The sequence below is a fragment of the Tupaia chinensis genome, unplaced genomic scaffold, assembly GCF_000334495.1.
Source record: "Tupaia chinensis unplaced genomic scaffold, TupChi_1.0 Scaffold139757_1, whole genome shotgun sequence".
Lineage (NCBI taxonomy): Eukaryota > Metazoa > Chordata > Mammalia > Scandentia > Tupaiidae > Tupaia > Tupaia belangeri.
In genome coordinates this window covers 2,526,799-2,544,260 of record NW_006199637.1, presented here as the reverse complement: position 1 = coordinate 2,544,260, position 17,462 = coordinate 2,526,799, and the positions used below count along the sequence as shown (strand labels likewise).

The window sequence follows — 17,462 nt, the reverse complement described above, 5'->3', positions numbered from 1 at the left end:
TCTTTCCCTTCTTCTGCACTTCCTCCCTCCTCCTTGCACCCCCTCCAGATCTCCTGTTCTCCAGCTTCTCTGTCTACACTGGCTTTTCTAACTTGATCCCGATCTAGAAAATGGCCTCAGGACCAGCAGATGGCATAACGGTAATGTCACTGGACTCCCATGTAATTGACCACAGTTTGAGTCCCAGACCCAGCAGATTAAAACGCATACTGGGCACGTGTGCGTACTTGCCCAAAATCCAGAAAAGAGAATGGGAGAGGGGACTGCAGTGTGGACATCCCCCCGAGGCATGACATCTTGCTTTCTGTCTCCCTGTCTCTCTCTGTCTCTCCATAAGTGCACACACCTTACAGCAAAAATCTCTCTTAAAAAAAAGAAAAGAAAGAAAACGGTCTCATGAACAGTCTGGATTCAGTAGGATATAACCGAAAAGGTTTTGTTTCATCCCATAACTGCTGGCAGCTTTTTTCTCTTCCTAGTGATGGAGAGGCCATGTTTTCTCTTCACCTAAAGTCTCAACCAGTAAAAGTCTGTCTTCTCTCCTCCCTTCCCCAGCTCAGCTCAGGTTGGGGCAGGGAGCTTCTCCGTGGGAAGATTTCTAAGGGGGACTCACATGGCTTTGCACCTCTCGAGGTGGGAGGCAGGCTATCCCACCCCACAGCCCTCCTCACCAGTGCACTGCCAACAGGTGTCCACTGCGGTCACTTCTGCTCTCCACGGGGGAATGAACATCTTGGAATGTCCCTTCCCTGACTTGGGGGTAGACTGGGGAGAGGGAAAGGAAGTACCACTGCACCCACGAAGGAGGGGGGAAGACAAAGACTCCGGGACTCTCCATCCTGCCAGCCCTCAGTCTCCCTGCATGTCTAGTTCTGGGGAGCAGGGATACGCCTCTTCTAGGGTGATGATGGGGGTAGTTGAGGGAAGTGACCAGCCCCACTGAAGGTGGCTCTTTTTAGACAATAGGGCACTTAGTTCGCAATCCTGGTTGCCAACAACTAGAACATTCCTATTCAACATCCTGTTATGTTAATACCTAACAAGAGATACCGGGGTACAGAGGCTTTCCAAATATGAGTGGAATGGGCTCTTCATTGAAAGCAGCCAAATTATTATTATTTTAGATTTTGACCATAGGGTGTGTGTACTCACCAGAGAGACAGAGAGAGGGAAAGTGAGAAGTCACCTTCCAGGGAGATGGCCACACCACAATCCTTCTCCTTCATTCTCCTCTCAGGACTTTGGGCATGCCCACAGTGCACTTGGTGTGTTTTCTAAGCCACCAGGTCCAGGACTTGAACCACGTACTTGGCCATGGGGGACCCAGCTGCCTTTACCACCACGTCACATGGCTGGTCCCAGCTCTTACTTTTAAAAATGCTTTCCATGGGAAAAAAAATCAGCCTCCTTTTCCTCATCATTAATGCAACAAAATAAATAATGGATCTAGAACCCACTGTAATACTTTGGGTGTGGTTCCAAGATCAATGAATGTTTGGAAGTAACTCCACTTGCTACAAGCACATTTCCTGAAAGAACTGGAAGATAATGAGTACCCTAGGTGCCCTGGCCCACCCACATTATGATGCCCAAACCCACGCAGATTCCAATACACAGGGAAAGAATGTATTATTAACTGAATAATGTCAGTTTTTATGTCTAGCCTATTTTGTCAAATTTATTTTTAATTATTTAAATAAATTCCACTCATTTAATTAGAAGTGTAATTTTATGTGTTACAAAGTAGCTTGATGCTTTTTTTTTAAAATCAGTGCATATTATAAATGCATGCTACTTCATAGGATTTAGGGCATAATTTAACATTTTAATTATTTATAGGAATTTATGATTACTGTAATTTTGCTTTTATAACACAAAGGCAAAAGTACTTGATAGAAAACCCAGACACCAATTATCATTCCTGTAAGAAAATATGAGCTCTTTTGTTATTATCTGCTTCAGGCCACATAGGAATAAAATGTATATTCTATAGATATAAGAATTTGTCCTTTGCTTAAAAATCTGACTTCTTAAAAGGAGCAGAGATTTCATGTGTACATGTGGGATTTTAACATACTTGACAAAGCCAGTCACGCCTTACACTTTTGAGAGTCTGGGTGTGTGTGTTGTCTTCCAATTCAGAGCAGCACGGAGAGACCACAAAAGCCTCACAGAAACATGACCACACTCATTTGTATCCGCTTAGTTGGGTACTCAGGCCAGCCCTGTGGCTTAGTGGTTAAGGGAGCTAGGTCCTACATGGCTGACCACATGGTTCAAATCCCAGCCCAGCACTTGAAAAATGCAATGCCTGTGCATACATGCCCCAAATCCCAACAGGGTGGAGAAATGGGAGAGAAGGCAGTGGAGCATAACCACACCTTATCGAGGGGTGCTTTCTCCCTTACCTCTCCTTGGTGAGCAGGCGTGCCTTCTGGGCAAATTAAAAAGAGAAAAAGAGAGAGATGGATGGAGGGAGGGAAAGAAGGAAGGAAGGAAGGAAGGAAGGAAGGAAGGAAGGAAGGAAGGATCTTTTGTTATTATCTGCTTCAGGCCACATAGGAATAAAATGTATATTCTATAGATATAAGAATTTGTCCTTTGCTTAAAAATCTGACTTCTTAAAAGGAGCAGAGATTTCATGTGTACATGTGGGATTTTAACATACTTGACAAAGCCAGTCACGCCTTACACTTTTGAGAGTCTGGGTGTGTGTGTTGTCTTCCAATTCAGAGCAGCACGGAGAGACCACAAAAGCCTCACAGAAACATGACCACACTCATTTGTATCCGCTTAGTTGGGTACTCAGGCCAGCCCTGTGGCTTAGTGGTTAAGGGAGCTAGGTCCTACATGGCTGACCACATGGTTCAAATCCCAGCCCAGCACTTGAAAAATGCAATGCCTGTGCATACATGCCCCAAATCCCAACAGGGTGGAGAAATGGGAGAGAAGGCAGTGGAGCATAACCACACCTTATCGAGGGGTGCTTTCTCCCTTACCTCTCCTTGGTGAGCAGGCGTGCCTTCTGGGCAAATTAAAAAGAGAAAAAGAGAGAGATGGATGGAGGGAGGGAAAGAAGGAAGGAAGGAAGGAAGGAAGGAAGGAAGGAAGGAAGGAAGGAAGGAAGGAAGAAGACAGTTGGGTGCTCAGTGAGACTTGTTAGTTAAAGGAGGAACTTGAGCCCACTGCTCTTGGGATCCCTGACCCACAGTCCATGACTCTGTGATGAGTATCCCCTCTGATCTAAGCCCCATTCAGATGATCTGGAGGACCCCCAGGGACAGCATGCAGCCCCAAAGTATCCATTCTTCTCCAGTGGGCTCTGCAGGTACAGAGGGTGTGGGGAACTCCCAGGGCTCTGGAGCACACCCACTCTGTAGAAGTCTCTGCAGAGCCTCTGAGAGGGCCCGAAGCATCAGCCAATGGTCCAGGAGGAGACAAGTTGTCCCACTGTGGGTTTGGCCAAAGGCATTGGTCGTTTCACAAGAGCTGGGTTCCTGATGAGCCCACCAGGCTACCTGAGGAGACACCCCCCACCTTGTGTACCCTGAATGGGTATCTCCTGAGAGCCTCAAAACTCCTCCTCCCCAGGTTGAGCAATTCCTCTGCTCCCAAGTCCACCTCTGAAGGGGGCATCTGCAATGGCCCACGTGTACTCACGAGGCTTGGTGTCTCCTACAGAGTAAAACTAGACCCTTCACCTGACCCCACAGACCCTGTTGAGTGCTCCTGCCATTGTCTCCCTTTCTCATAGGACCTCCCTGCTCCAGCCAGGCCCCTGTTCCTTCCATTCCCTTCTGGGGCATAAAAGCCCCCACAGAGGCCGGCAGGTGGCATAGTGGTTGAGGCACTGGATGCCATGGTCGACCACAGTTTGAATCCTGGACCTGGTGGTTTGCTTTCTCACTCTTTCTATCTCTCCAGTCAAATTGAAGAATAATAAGATAATTACTGGGCGTTGTGGCGCTTGCCCTATGGAATAATAAAATAATTATTTAAAAATAAATAAAATAAGGGGACCAGCAGTTAGCATAATGGCTATGTCGCTGGACTCCCATGTAGTCGACCGCGGTTCAAGTCCCGGACCTGGTGGCTTAAACTCATGCCAGGCCCATGTGTGTGCGTGCCCAAGATCCTGAGAGGAGAATGGAGGAGAAGGGATTGTGGTGTGGCCATCCCCCCTGGGGGGTGATTTCTCACTTTCTATCTCTCTGTCTCTCTGTCTTTCTGGCAAGAGCACATGCCCTATAGCAAAAAAATAAAAAACTCTCAAAAAAATAATAATATCAATTAATTAATTAATTAAACTTAATTTAAAAAGCCCCCACATCCAAGGAAGGCTATGGGTCCAAGTTGTTTAGGAAAGCCTAGCAGTGACTTTGTGAGTATTTTATTGGGCACACGCTTGTTGCCAGCAGGGACTGACAGGAGTTGGGAGTGGGGGGGGCTAAAAAGAGGGCATGGCATGAGTCCATAATAGTAAAACCATCTCCGCCATCGCACTTGCGCTAGACTTTTAAGTTCGATTTTCTCTGCCCACTACCTTACCTCTTTAAAACTGCCATTCCAACTCAACTGTGGTGATGCACAGGTACCACTACTGCTTGGGAGCCTGGAAGCCACATTAGAGTCCCAGGTTCAGTTTCCAGGCCAACCTGAATATCGTAGGCACAGCTACACACACCTGTAGTCCTAGCTGATTGGGTGGCTGGGCAGGAGGATCACAACACAGTGAGACCCTATCAAATCTACCTATCTCTGTCTCTATGCAATCCCAAAGGCTCTCACTGGCGTCACCATGACCCTGACGGTCTGTGCCACACAGTGCATGTTCCCATGCTGTAGATGAGTAAGCTGAGGTTCCCATAGATGAGATCATTCACTAGAGGTCACACAGCTACCCAGTTGCAGAGCCGAGGCTGGAACTGGCTTTGCCTGATTCCCTGTACCTCTCCCCACCCTCTGGGTTCTGGTTCCCCTCCCCTTACAGGTCACTTCCTTCTCTCTACCCAGTGACACTCTGAACATCGTGGCATCTGATCACCGGCCGTTCACCACGAAGCAGAAAGCCATGGGCAAAGAGGATTTCACCAAGATCCCACATGGAGTGAGCGGCGTGCAGGACCGCATGAGCGTCATCTGGGAGAGAGGCGTGGTGGGTTTCTGGAGCCCCTCCCCACTCCAACCCAGTAAGAGTTGCACTCCACGGGATCAAAGAACATTCTTGGAGGGCCTGGTCAACCACAGCTCCTTGTTCCACTGTAAAACAAAGCAAAACAAAAAGATCTCCATGCCCTGATTAGAAAGATAAGACCTGGGCCAGCAGGTAGCATTGTTATTAAGACCCCTGGGTCCCACACGGTCACCAACACAGTTGGAGTCCCAAACCCTGCAACTTGAAAAACATGCTGGGCGTGTGTGTGTGTGTGTGTGTGTGTGTGTGTGTGCGCGCGCGCCCAAAATCCTGAGAGGAAAAGGGATTGTGGAGTGGCCATCCCCACTGGGGGATGCTTTCTCGCTTTCTCTCACACACTCTCTATCTCTGTCTGTCTCTGGTGAGCACATGCACTCTATAGCAAAAATTTAAAAGTGAAAAAGAGAGGTGCTAAGACCTAAGATAGAAATTTAGAAAATACAGGGAACCAGCAGTTAACGTAATGGCTATGTCGCTAGACTCCCATGTAGTCGCCCACGGTTCGCATCCCAGACCCGTTGGCTTAAAACTCATGCCGGGCGCGTGTGCGTGTGTGCCCAAGATCCTGAGAGGAGAATGGAGGAGAAGGGATTGCGGCGTGACCATCCCCCCTGGGGGGTGATTTCTCGCTTTCTGTCTCTATGTCTCTCTCTGTCTGGCGAGCGCACGTGCCCTATAGCAAAAACCTCTCCAAAAAAAGGAATTTAGAAAATACAGATACACATGAGAAAAAAAATCTTCATAATTTCATGCCTAGATGTTAAATATTAGCATTTTGATTTTCTTTTCTTCTTCTATGCTTGTACCACACATTTTTAAATATATATATTTATTTAATTTTATTAATATTATTTATTTATTTTTAATTTGCTATAGGGCATGTGCGCTTATCAGAGAGAGACAGAGAAAGAGAGAGAGGGAAAGTGAGAAAGCAAGCTGCCAGGTCCGGGACTCAAATCATGGTCGGCCATGTGGGAGTCCAGAGCCTTAACTACCAGGCTCCCAGCTGGCCTCCATCATACATTATTAACTGGGTTTACCTTTTTTTTCTTCATATAATAGTATATCTTGAGTATTTCCCTATATTCATAAAGAAGAAAAATCTTCAAAAACGTCTTCTTTTTCGTAGCTGGATAATATTTCCCCCACTAGAATGACCACACTTTAATCCTTCCCTCTGTTTGGAACTTTTGGCTGTTTCAGTTTTGTTCTCACAAATGCCATAGAGTACCTCTTCTTACATAAGCATTTTTAATTATTTCCTCACGACAGATTCCCAGAAGCAGATCTCTGGGCCAAGGAATATGGACATTTCTAAGGCTCTTGATACATGCTGCCTGGTTGCTTTTCAAAAATCGATAGAGACTGGGATTTCATTTGAATACCATCTGTTCTGCCCATGATATATATATATATGATATATATATATATGTGTGTGTGTGTGTGTGTGTGTGTGTGTATATCTAGTTTTGTTTTGTTTTGTTTTTTAGATTTTTGCCATAGGACTTGTGTACTCCCTGGGGAGAGACAGAGAGAGGGAAAGTGAGAAATCACCCTCCCAGGGAGATGGCCACGCTTCCATCCTTTCCCATCCATGCTCAGAATTTTGGGCACACATGCACACACACCTGGCATGGTTTTCAAGACACTGGGTCTAGGACTCAAACCATGGTCAGCCACGTGAGAGTCCAGCACCTTAACCACCACACCCCATGCTGGCCCTAGGATTTTTGGTCTTGGTCTATCACAGATGAGATTCAGCCAAGAGTATGAGACTCATCAAAGAGATTTGAAATCCTCAAGATTAAGCCACCAGTTTAGGGAGGGCCCAGAAAATGGTTTGGGAAATCTTCGGAGAGAATCCATGGTGCGTTTGTGGGCAGGTGGGTCAGGAGGGCAATAGGATACTTCCCCCCCTTAGTAGCTGAAGGGAGGCTCCTGCCTCTTCCACGGTGGGCACCTGAGCAGAGCTGGCGTTACAAAGTGGGGCTCAACTTGCACCGGCAGGCAGGCTTTTAGAAGAGAGGACATGAACACACGGGACCAGGCATCGGAGGTGGTCGCCCACGGCATTGCCCTCCTTAGACCATTATTCTGACCCACGGGCCAGGGTCAAAGGTGACGAGGGGTTTGAGGCACACACGTGGAGGCTGGTTGATTTGACACTCGGCAATGTTTCAGGTTGGAGGGAAGATGGATGAGAACCGTTTCGTGGCAGTGACCAGTTCCAATGCAGCGAAGATTCTCAACCTGTACCCCCGCAAGGGTCGCATCATCCCTGGAGCCGATGCCGATGTGGTGGTGTGGGACCCAGAAGCCACAAAGTAACATTTGCTGCTAGTTTCCAGGGCTCCAGGGGCTTGGGGTTTAAAGAACTCGCGTTACAGAACTCCCCAAAGCAAACCACCTGTGCACTACTCCTAGCACAGAGGAGTATGGCGGCCCTGGCTTGCAGACAGTTGCCCTCTCTGGGTGATGGCACGGTCTCTCCTCTGTGTGCCCATGCCTGGTGCCCAGTCTTCTCCTCTCAGGACACCCAGCAGGTGTGATTACGGCCATTCATGACCTCATTTTAACTAATTACCTCTGTAATGGCCCTGTCTCCAGATACGGTCACACTGGGGGATAGGACCAAGATATGTGAATTGTGAGGGGACAGAATTCAGCCCCTAACAACCAGCTTTGGGGGATCACCCCTTTCCATTGAGCATTACCTGTCCCTACTGAGCATCCTCCCTTCTTACTGCCCATCATCCCTTCCCGTCAAGCTGTAACGTCTGTGCTTATCAAAGCTTTCTTCCGCCAGGACTATCTCAGCCAGCACCCAGGTTCAGGGAGGCGACTTCAACCTCTACGAGAATATGCGCTGCCACGGCGTGCCGCTGGTCACCATCAGCCGGGGCCGTGTTGTGTACGAGAACGGCGTCTTCATGTGTGCCGAGGGCACTGGCAAGTTCTGTCCCCTGAGGTCCTTCCCAGACACTGTCTACAAGAAGCTGGTCCAGAGAGAGAAGGTACCCATGGAAGGGGGGAAGCTGTGTGTGGGAGGATCAATGACCCTTCCCTCCGGATCCTCCTGCCATCTCTCCAGTGTTGATGGGAAGTGTGTGGTGGGGCAGGGGAAAGCTAGTGTCAGAAACCAGCTCTCCACCTGAGGTCCCAGCGCTTTCAGAGTCCCTAAGACCACTTCTCTTCCGGAGGCTAGCAGCAAAGGAACCTAAAGCCAGGCCTGCTGTGGGAGAGCATGTTTGGGCAGCCTGCAAAAGCATGCCCAGTTATCTCAGTGTGAAACCCATGCACACACTCAGGATCTCCCAGATAAGCCACATCTCCAAAATGCCACCCTGTTGTGGGTGACGGGCAGGAAGCTTCAGCCCCACTCCTGGGGGATGTGCAGAAAGAGCTGTAAGAGGGGGGTCAGCAGGCGGCGTGGTAGTTAAAGGTGCTCGATTCCCACATGGCCAGCCATGGTTTGCATCCCGAACCTGGCGACTTGCTTTCTCCCTTTCCCTTTCTCTCTCTCTCTCTGGTCAAATTAAAACAATAATGATAATAATAATAATAATAAATGCAATTAAATAAATAAATAATTCTTTTAAAAAAATAAAAGAACTCTAAGAGTGACATATTCACATGCAAAAAGAACTGACAAAGAGTGATGATGACCAAAACCCACGAAAAATAACAAGTGTCTGAAGATGGGAAGAAACTGGAACCCTCGTTTGCAGCTAGACAGAATGTCAACTGGTGCAGCCGCTGTGGAAAACAGTTTGGCAGTTCCCTAAACGTGTCGACCATAGCATTACCATGAGACCCAGTAACTCCACACTCGGGTACATACCCAGGAAAAATGAAAACCCGGTCTACACAAAACGTGTACTCAGTAGTACATAGCAGAGTATTCACAAAGACCAAAACACAGACCTGGTCCAGGTGTTCATCATCAGCTGTTAGCTGTGGAATATTATTCAGCCATAAAAAAGAGTGACGTTCTGATAAATGCCCCATGCCACGTGGACGGACCCCAAAGCCATGATGCTATGTGAAAGAAGCCAGACACGAGAGACCACAGAGTGTAAGATTCCACTTACGTGAGACATCCAGAAAATAGATTGGTGGTTGCCGAGGGCTGGGGGAGGGGCATAGGGGAGTGCCTGCTAATGGCTATGGGGCTTCTTCCTGGGATGGTGACAGTGTTCTGTAATGAGACAGTGGTCACAGTGGTACAGCCCTGAGAATATACCAAAGCCACTCCCTCGTCTACTCTAACATGGTGAATTTTATAGTCTGTGAATTATATCTCAATTTGGAAAAAAAAAAAAAATCTGCTAACAGGATATACCTGTCCCTAAAATGATTTTTAAGAAGTAGCAGCATAAAAAGACAGAGAAAATATTTCAGGCTTCTAAAAGCCCACCATGCAAAACGCAAGATAAATCTGTCAGCGGTGCTCTGTCTCTCTTACTCATAGGGTAAATTAATTAATTAATTTAAAATACTTAAAAGAGAGGGAAAAGAGGAGACCAGCAGGTAACAGGGTGCTTGAAGCACTGGATTCCCACATGGCCAACCACGATTCAAATCCCAGACCTGGCAGCTTGAAAAAATCACACTGGGTGCATGTGTGTACATGCCCAAAATCCTGAGAGGAAAACAGAGAAGGGACGGAGGCATGGCTATCCCCCCATGGGGTGATTTCTCAGTCTCCCTTGCTCACTCTGTCTGTGTCTATCTCTCTGGCAAGCATATGTGTCAGAGCAAATAATCTAAAAAAAAAAAAAAGTAAAAGAGACTAGGGAGGAATATGTAGACGGAATAGCCTTCCAGAAACCACTCGTGTCTGTTGTCTGTCGCAACAGAGAGACTGAGGTTATGTCTGGGAGGGCTGCGCAGTTGCAGACGGTCTGTGCTGCTCCTTCAGACAGGTGCACACTCGCCAGCATACCGCCGCCTCCTCAGCAGCACTTTTTAATGTGACAAAGCACCGGAGCAGCCTTCTGCCGGTACCGCTATGTCGCTCGCCAGCGTCAGAGCAGTTCTGAGAGCTTTGCTAGGTCAGTTCAGTTGATCTCGTAACAACTCTGTGATGTAGGCACTATTATTCTCCTAATTTTACAAATAAGAAAACAGGCGTAGGGACCAGCAGTTAGCGTAATGGCTATGTCGCTGGACTCCCACATAGTCGACCGCGGTTCGAGTCCCAGACCCGGTGGCTTAAACTCACACCGGGCGCGTGTGCGTGCGTGCCCAAGATCCCGAGAGAAGAATGGAGGAGAAGGGATTGTGGCGTGGCCACCCCCCCCGGGGGGGTGATTTCCTGCTTTCTGTCTCTCTGTCTCTCTCTGTCTGTCTGGCGAGCGCATGCGCCCTATAGCAAAAACCTCTCAAAAAAAAAAAAAAAAAAAAAAAAAAACAGGCGTCGAGGCGTTAGGTAACTCACACAAGGTCACACAGCGTGCAAGAGGCAGAGTCGGGACTGGACGCCAGACATTCTGGATGCAGGGCCTCGGCTCTGAACTCTACTGCCTTTGTACATGCAGTGAACTCGCGTGCTCCTGGGGGCCTCTTATCTCCAGATCTGCTGTATTTAGCCTCTACTCTCACACGCTTGTCAGACCACAGAGAAAGGCATAGCCTCTTGGAAGCCTGACAAGGGAGAGGATAGCATTGTTCCTTGCAAGGGCTGTCCTGTGAAGCCGAATACCCCAGAACTCTAAGGACTCCACCAATGCCGAGGAGTACCCAGTATCTCTCCTCTACGCACATGCATGCATGCACTCACATGTGTACACATGCACACTATCTAGGAGGTACTAGAAAAAAATTCCCTGGACCCTGGGCTTAAAGAGGACCTGGGCTTCCCTAGGAGCCCTGGTCACCTGCAGAAATTTAGTCTTGAGCAGCGTCTGGTGCCCTGGCAGCACCGAGGAGGCTGCGCTGGCCACTTGACGCTGACGATGCTGTCTTTTCCTTTCTGTTCCTTCTGCACCCTTCTCTAGACCTTGAAGGTGAAGGGAGTGGATCGTACTCCCTACCTGGGGGATGTCGCTGTGGTTGTGAATCCTGGGAAAAAAGAGATGGGAACTCCACTTGCAGACACTCCTACCCGGCCTGTCACCCGACACGGGGGCATGCGGGACCTTCACGAATCCAGCTTCAGCCTGTCTGGTAAGAGCAAGGGTGTGGTGGGAAGAGGGCAGGGGGCAGGAAGAGAGTCCCTCTCACCCCCACCCCCACCAGGAAGGGGGACTTGTGCCTGCTTTTCCCTTAGGTCTCCTCCCACTCCCTCCCAGGTCTGTGGTTAGGGACGCACACATACTGCGGGGACATGTGGACTCTCGGTCCCGTGGCCCACCTGGGTCTTTCCCCGCGGTTTCTAAGTGCCAATAGTTTTGTCCCTTGAACTGTCCTGAGAGCCCTGCACACAGCAGTTCCCAGAGATGATGTGAGCTCTGCAGGGTCAGCCCTTCCCGTGTCCCTGGGACTGCTCCCCACGGCCTCTTCCCACCCCCAGTCGACCTCTCTAAAGGGCCTGTCCTGTTTCCATCACTCCCCTCCCCGCCAGCCTGCCACACATAGTCCCTTACTCTGCCTCTGACTTCTTTATAACTAGGAGTTGTATGAGATACTTTCATTTATTTAAGTAAAATGCTTTTCTCTCTCGACTTCTGATTTTGCGTTTATTTATCTTTCTGTCCTTAGGGTCATGTCCTGTCCCCAATTAGTCGGAGGCTGCCCTGGCTTCCCGGCAACATCCTGTACACGTTCTTTTTTCATTTATTTTTAAGCGTATTTTTGTTTCCACAAATGAGAGACAGACAGACAGAGAGAGACAGATGATACTCCCAGCAGGGTCTTGATGCCACAAGCCACCCCCGGCTCGGTCTGCCCTGGATCCTGGCCCAGCATATTCAGGGAGGTCTCTAGATGTGAGCCTGGAACCTTCCCGCGTGGCTCGCCCTCACAGAGTGTCACATTTGACCGCTGTGCCACCAACTGGCCCCCTGTCCTAAGATCTGTGGTTTTTAGTGTCCATTACAATTTTTAATACTTTTATGTAGGGAATTTGGGGGGAATGGAGAGGGAAGACACTTGTGGGACACAGATAAGGCTTATCATCTGTTGACGAGGATACGTATAATAGTCTCAACCGGGCTGGACTGAGGCGTATATCATGCTGGGTAAAGGCTCTTCACAATCTAAATGATATATAGCGATTTAAGGTAGGAATAATTATTAAAAAAAAGAAAAAGAAAATCTGCGGTTTCCCGCCCCTCCCAGGGCTCCTCTAGGTGTGGCTCTCTGTATCAGGGGCCTCATTGTTGACAATGATAGACACCTCGGGTGTTCTGCAGTGTTTGAGCCAGGGGAGGCAGGGGAGGATGCGTGTCTTCACCACATCCCTCTGTGGGGAGCAAGCAGGCATAAGTGCCCTGCTCCTTCAGCAGCTTTGGTGAAACTGTCACCTCTGGTCTCCCTGAGCCTAGCCAAGCTGCCTTCAGGACTAGCCCAGAGGGAGGCCAAGCGTCCTCCCTGCCAGGGGTGTGCCGAGGCTAGAACAGAGGGCCTAGACCCAGGTCCTTCAAAGCAACAAAGATGAACCTTCTCTTAGACAGCTGAGCTTGGGGTTAAATGAGGGAATCCAGGTGAAGAGCATGGGGTTCACCGGCTCAAACGAGACCATACACAGACCACCCCAACCCAGGAGGCAGAGGGCAAACCCGGGTGGTGCTGAGGGAGCAGCTTGCCTGCCAGGGCCCAGGGCTTCTGTAGGGGGTGCCAGTCGCCTGTGGGAGGGGGCGTCCCTCCACCTCTCTCAGTCCTCATGGAGCCCATTTCATCGTGAGACAAGTGCTGGCCTCCCCCAGCGAGAGGCCATTGCCACTCCCACCAGTGATGGGACTCGAAGCTGGGAGCCTGGCCAGACCAGGAGGCGGGGATTCCCTCGGCCACCAGCTGGCTCCATGAGAGACGGTGAGACCCCAGAGCTGTGGGTTCACTGGCCAGTGTCCTTTCTGCTTCCACCAGCGAAGCCAAGGCAGAAAGTCCTCTGGACACAGCAGACATCGGGCAACCTGTCACCTCCCCTCCACCCCAGACCTTGCCTATTCCAGGTGGGGCAGGTGGATGAATATCTCGCTGCTCCACGGAGTGCTAGGCCCACTCTTTCTAACCAAGTCTTAGTATTTCAAGATGTGAGACCTTTGGGGTGTGGTTCTTCCCCTTTCCAGAACAATGGGGCACCCCCTACCCCCCTCCGTACACACAGAGGCGTATGTATAAGGCTCGGGAAGTCAGTTAATAATGGAGGCTCGGAACCCAGAAGAACTGTGCTCAGATGCAGGCTCTGCCCTCATACACTGTAATGTGGGGCAAGATCCTCGCCTTCCCCAAGCCTCAGTTTCCCCATCTGTGAAGCCAGATGGAGTCATATTGAGGATTAAAGAGGGAATGTGTATGGAGGGCTAGTTCTCATCGGCCCCTGCACGTTACAGGCCTCCCTTGGACAATGGCTGTGGTTTGTCACCTAGGCAAGAACCAGCAGCTCACCCTCTGCTTCTTCCCTGCAGGGTCTCAGATCGACGACCACGTTCCAAAGCGAGCTTCAGCTCGGATCCTCGCTCCTCCCGGCGGCAGGTCAAGCGGCATTTGGTAAAGGCACTGACCAGCTCCCTCCGAGTGAGGATGCACCGCTGCCTCCAGCCCACACACCCTCCGGCCGCAGCTGCAGGGGGCGGGAGAGGCTGGGCTGGGCAGCACACCACCAAGGGGGGACCCAGGACCCGGGAGCCCTCCCCTGTCGGAAACGTGATTCACTGTGCTTCGAGCCAACCCTAACAGGCACTTTGAGACGTGTTCTCCTGCTCTCGTCCTTTCCTGCCTTGGCCTCGGCGGGCTTTTCTGGGGCCCAGGAAGCCCACACTATGCACAGAGCCCGATGCATAGAGCCTGGCCCAGCCCCTCCCTCACCTGCCTCCACGGGCTGGCTCTGCAGAAGCCCTGGCTTCAGTGCCCTGCCCTGGCTGACCGGCCAGTTCTCCAGCGCACTTTAGCAGATGCGATTTAAGAGTACAGGCCTCCCTTCCCCACTCTCCTCGGCCCCATGGTGACATTTCCCGAGTCAGACAGGTGTCAGCTTCCCGCCATGCCCAGGATGTCCCTGTGAGGGTGTGGTTGGGACACCTGGGTGTGGGAGTGGTCAGGACATTCTGTGCCCTTTGCCAGCTTCTTTCTGCTCCCCAGCCACCCCCCTCCCCAGCGGTCATGGGCCCAGGAGGGTAGCCGGGTGGGCACAAGACTGGTGCCAGGCGCGTGTAAATGGTTTTGTTTTGCACGTTTGGTTTGCGCAGTGGTTTGGTTTGACTTGTTTGTGCATCCTGTGAAAGTGACGGTGCTTCGTGTCCCTAGCATAGCATAGAAACCGGATAGACATGGTCCTTAGGAGATGCTGCACTCGAACCAACCAGACGGCACAGGGCAGAGACGGGAGGGGCGGGCTGTGGTCCTCCTGGCCCATGCCCTCCTCTCCCCTCCCCTCCTAGTCCAAGTTCCTCCATTCTGAGTGGTTGCCTGGGACGCCAGCCCTGGAGACTTTCAGGCAGCAGGTGGCCTTTCCCATCTCTGCCTCTGGTCACTTCCAGCACTGAGCCCCACCCCCAAGCCCCTGTGCGTGCATGCACACACGCACACAGCTTCCTGTAGCTGCCCTGCTGACAGAAGCCCAGCCGCTCCTCCTGTGTGATTGGCAAGAGGCCTCATGCCTGCTGAGAGAGGGGGAGTGGACAGGGGCTGCAGGATGCCAGGGAGGGAGACTACAGGCCCGCAAGACCTGGCCAGAGAACCCACACTGCTGCAAGGGTGCCCTGGACTCCCGCAGTCAGCACCAAGCCCTCACCGGCTTGTGGCCTTGTCTCCTCTCACGTCCAGCTGACCCTCCCTGCCTCGGAAGCTCCACAGAGGTTCCCATGGAAACACTGGAGCCTGGGTGAGCTCCGCCCACTCCTTGTGGTCTGGGGAGTGACCCAGCTGTCTGCTCTTGTTAAGCCTCGCCTCTCCCTTGGGGAAGCAATTTCACACTGCATATTTGGTGTGAGCACCCCAGGCGTGCACGGGGTCCCTGCCCTGCACATTCCCACAGGGCTTTTCCTACTTTCGAAGTACTTTCAGAAATGAGCTCTCATTTGCTCGTCCCGGCAGTGGGGCGTGTTATTCTCCCCACTTTACAGAGGCTGAGGCCTGCAAGTGTAAGCCCTCCGACTCCAGATATGTCCATAACCACCCTTACAGCTTGGCTGTCGACCCGAGCTGGAGAGAGGGGGCAGGGGTGGCAGCTCTTGGAGAGGCCACCTGAGTTTAACCAACTAGACGCCGTACCCCGCTGCTAGGCACCGTGCTCTGCTGTGCCCGGGTGGATTTTTCTCCTCTCCACAGTCAGCATAGTGCCTGTTCACTGTGTGCGCTGGGACGGGTCAAGCACCAGGAATTACGCCACATCCACATCCGCCTCCTCACCTCACTCCCTGCCTTCCCATTGTGCTCCCTCTGGGCTGAGAAGACAGAGTTGAAAGCCTAGGAAGCAAAGGCAGCAAAGGGACTCATGGAGAGTGGCAGCCATGGGGACAGTAGCTGGGACCCGGGCCTGGGAAAGCCACCCTGGATCATGGAAACCATGACACTGACCCCTGGTTCAATGCACATCATCTTATCCCTTTCAGCCCTTGCTGGGCCATGGGCCTTAGGCAGATGCCAAAGAGCCAAGCAGTGGTGGGAGCCAGCGGCAGAGCATCCCTGCTTGCGCTAGGAAAGCTTTACCTTCTCTGAGTGCCTCCGCCCGAGGGATGCACGGCCACAGCCCCGACACAGGGCTGCCCATGCCAGTGGGAGGACAGATCTTGGCGTGGCCCACTGGAGCCTTCCACTTCACCCCCAATCCTCACATAGACCCCACCCTTACCCAGGAGCTCTAGACGGAAATCGAAGGAGGTTCAAGGAGCCCAAGGAATGCTCAGCCCCCCACCACCCACGGCTTGCCCCGTGCAGCGCTCCAGCCAGCTCCACCACGGCCCCCAGCTCCTGGCTGGAAAGCAAAGGGTCTCTGGTTGCACTGAACGCAGCTCTCACACTGGTCTTGTACTTACTGAATAAATTCTGTTGTTCTTGCCTTAGCTGCTCTCTAGGTTTGTGGGGTTAAGTTTCCAGAAAATTGTGCTACTGTGTGTGCGTGCGTGTGCGTGTGTGTAGTGCTAGGAATTCACAGTAGGTCTCTGTCGAGCCGATGCTGTGATGAGGGCTTTTCCAACACCGACCCAGAAACCACAGAACCACGGGGAAACTCAAACCCGCTCCGGCTGCGGAGGCGGCAGGCACAGCCTGGGGTCAGGATGGAGCCTCCAGCGCCCCAGCACCCAAGTGACTTCCTCACGCCTCTGTACATGTCATGGTGCTAAGATTGTGTCAACCCCAAGATGACACATGGTCCTGTGCTTTGGCCACCCATTTGAGGCAAAAACAGAACAGCCCAACACATTGTGTTCTGGTGCAGGTTTGTATTAAACTGTAGCTACTTCTCACCTGGTCTCCGTTGTGTTTCTTCGAGGAGAGGCAGTAGCTGGTGTGAGGCCTTGGTTGCTAAGAATACTTGGCTTGGACCCATCATTCCCATTATGTGGCAGCTCATTGGAAGCCTTGGCTGAGTCTGAAGAGTAAAAGAAAGTTGGGGGAGGGACCAGCAGATGGCATAGCGGTTATGTCACTGTACTCTCACATAGCCGGTTGTGGTTCAAGTCCCAGACCCGGTGGCTTCAAAATCACAGTGGGGCGGCCAGCAGGTGGTATGGTGGCTAGAATGCTAGACTCCCACATGGCCGACTGCAGTTTGAGTCCCAGATCTGATGGGTTGCTTGCTCTCTCTCTCCCTCTTTGGTGAGCTCATGTGCCCTGTATGAAATTAAATAATAATAAATAAATACAATTAAATAAATAATTCTATTAAAAGACCATGCTGGGTGTGTGTGCATGTGTGCCCAAGATCCCAGGAGAATAGAGGAGAAGGGATTGTAGAGTGGTCAACCCCCCAGGAAGTGATTTCTCACTTTCTCTCTCATTGTCTCTCTCTGACCGGTGAGCACACACATCCTAAGGCAAAAACCTCTTTAAAAAACAGAAAGAAAATCGGGGAAACAAGGGAGTAACTCTCCTGAGAATCTAGAATTCCTGATGAGAACAAAGCCAAAGGTTTTAATCAACCAGGACAAGGTCACTGTGTTAT

The 17,462-nt window shown here is 51.0% G+C and overlaps 1 protein-coding gene across 1 annotated transcript in view; it reads left to right on the top strand.

Moving 5' to 3' along the window:
- The window catches only part of DPYSL5 (dihydropyrimidinase like 5), a 110,587-nt gene extending 93,658 nt beyond the window's left edge, over window positions 1-16,929 (top strand). The window contains exons 9-13 of the mRNA XM_006162186.3: window positions 5,014-5,155; window positions 7,376-7,518; window positions 8,001-8,208; window positions 11,194-11,362; window positions 13,765-16,929. Coding sequence (XP_006162248.1) covers window positions 5,014-5,155; window positions 7,376-7,518; window positions 8,001-8,208; window positions 11,194-11,362; window positions 13,765-13,850 — 748 coding nt within the window. The 3' untranslated portion in view covers window positions 13,851-16,929. The remainder of the gene's footprint in view (window positions 1-5,013; window positions 5,156-7,375; window positions 7,519-8,000; window positions 8,209-11,193; window positions 11,363-13,764) is intronic.
- Window positions 16,930-17,462: the final 533 nt, after the last annotated feature.